Genomic DNA, 241 nt, shown 5'->3' on the forward strand with positions numbered 1-241 from the left:
GCGCGGCCCCGCGGCCCCGCGCTGATGCCTGTTCCCTCCCCGCAGGTCTCGGTCATTAACACCGTGGACACGTCCCACGAGGACATGATCGTAAGTGTTGTGGGGCTGCCCTGGCCGTGGCAGAGCTGTGCGATACGTCCCGGAGGTTTAGGGGTGATGTGCTCGTGGGGTGTTGGCTGTAGGATGCTGTTTGAAATCCTGATCCTGCTGTTTCACACCGTGTGGATAGACAGGCTTTGGT

General features: G+C 61.0%; 1 protein-coding gene across 1 annotated transcript in view; it reads left to right on the forward strand.

Annotated features, from left to right (window-relative positions):
- Positions 1–45: 45 nt before the first annotated feature.
- SEC13 (SEC13 homolog (S. cerevisiae)) overlaps positions 46–241 on the forward strand; it is a gene marked incomplete at its 5' end in the record, with an annotated part of 5,382 nt that continues 5,186 nt past the window's right edge. Inside the window, one exon of the mRNA XM_009082264.1 lies at positions 46–90. Coding sequence (XP_009080512.1) covers positions 46–90 — 45 coding nt within the window. The remainder of the gene's footprint in view (positions 91–241) is intronic.

This window comes from Acanthisitta chloris, unplaced genomic scaffold (genome assembly GCF_000695815.1).
Source record: "Acanthisitta chloris isolate BGI_N310 unplaced genomic scaffold, ASM69581v1 scaffold27620, whole genome shotgun sequence".
NCBI lineage: Eukaryota > Metazoa > Chordata > Aves > Passeriformes > Acanthisittidae > Acanthisitta > Acanthisitta chloris.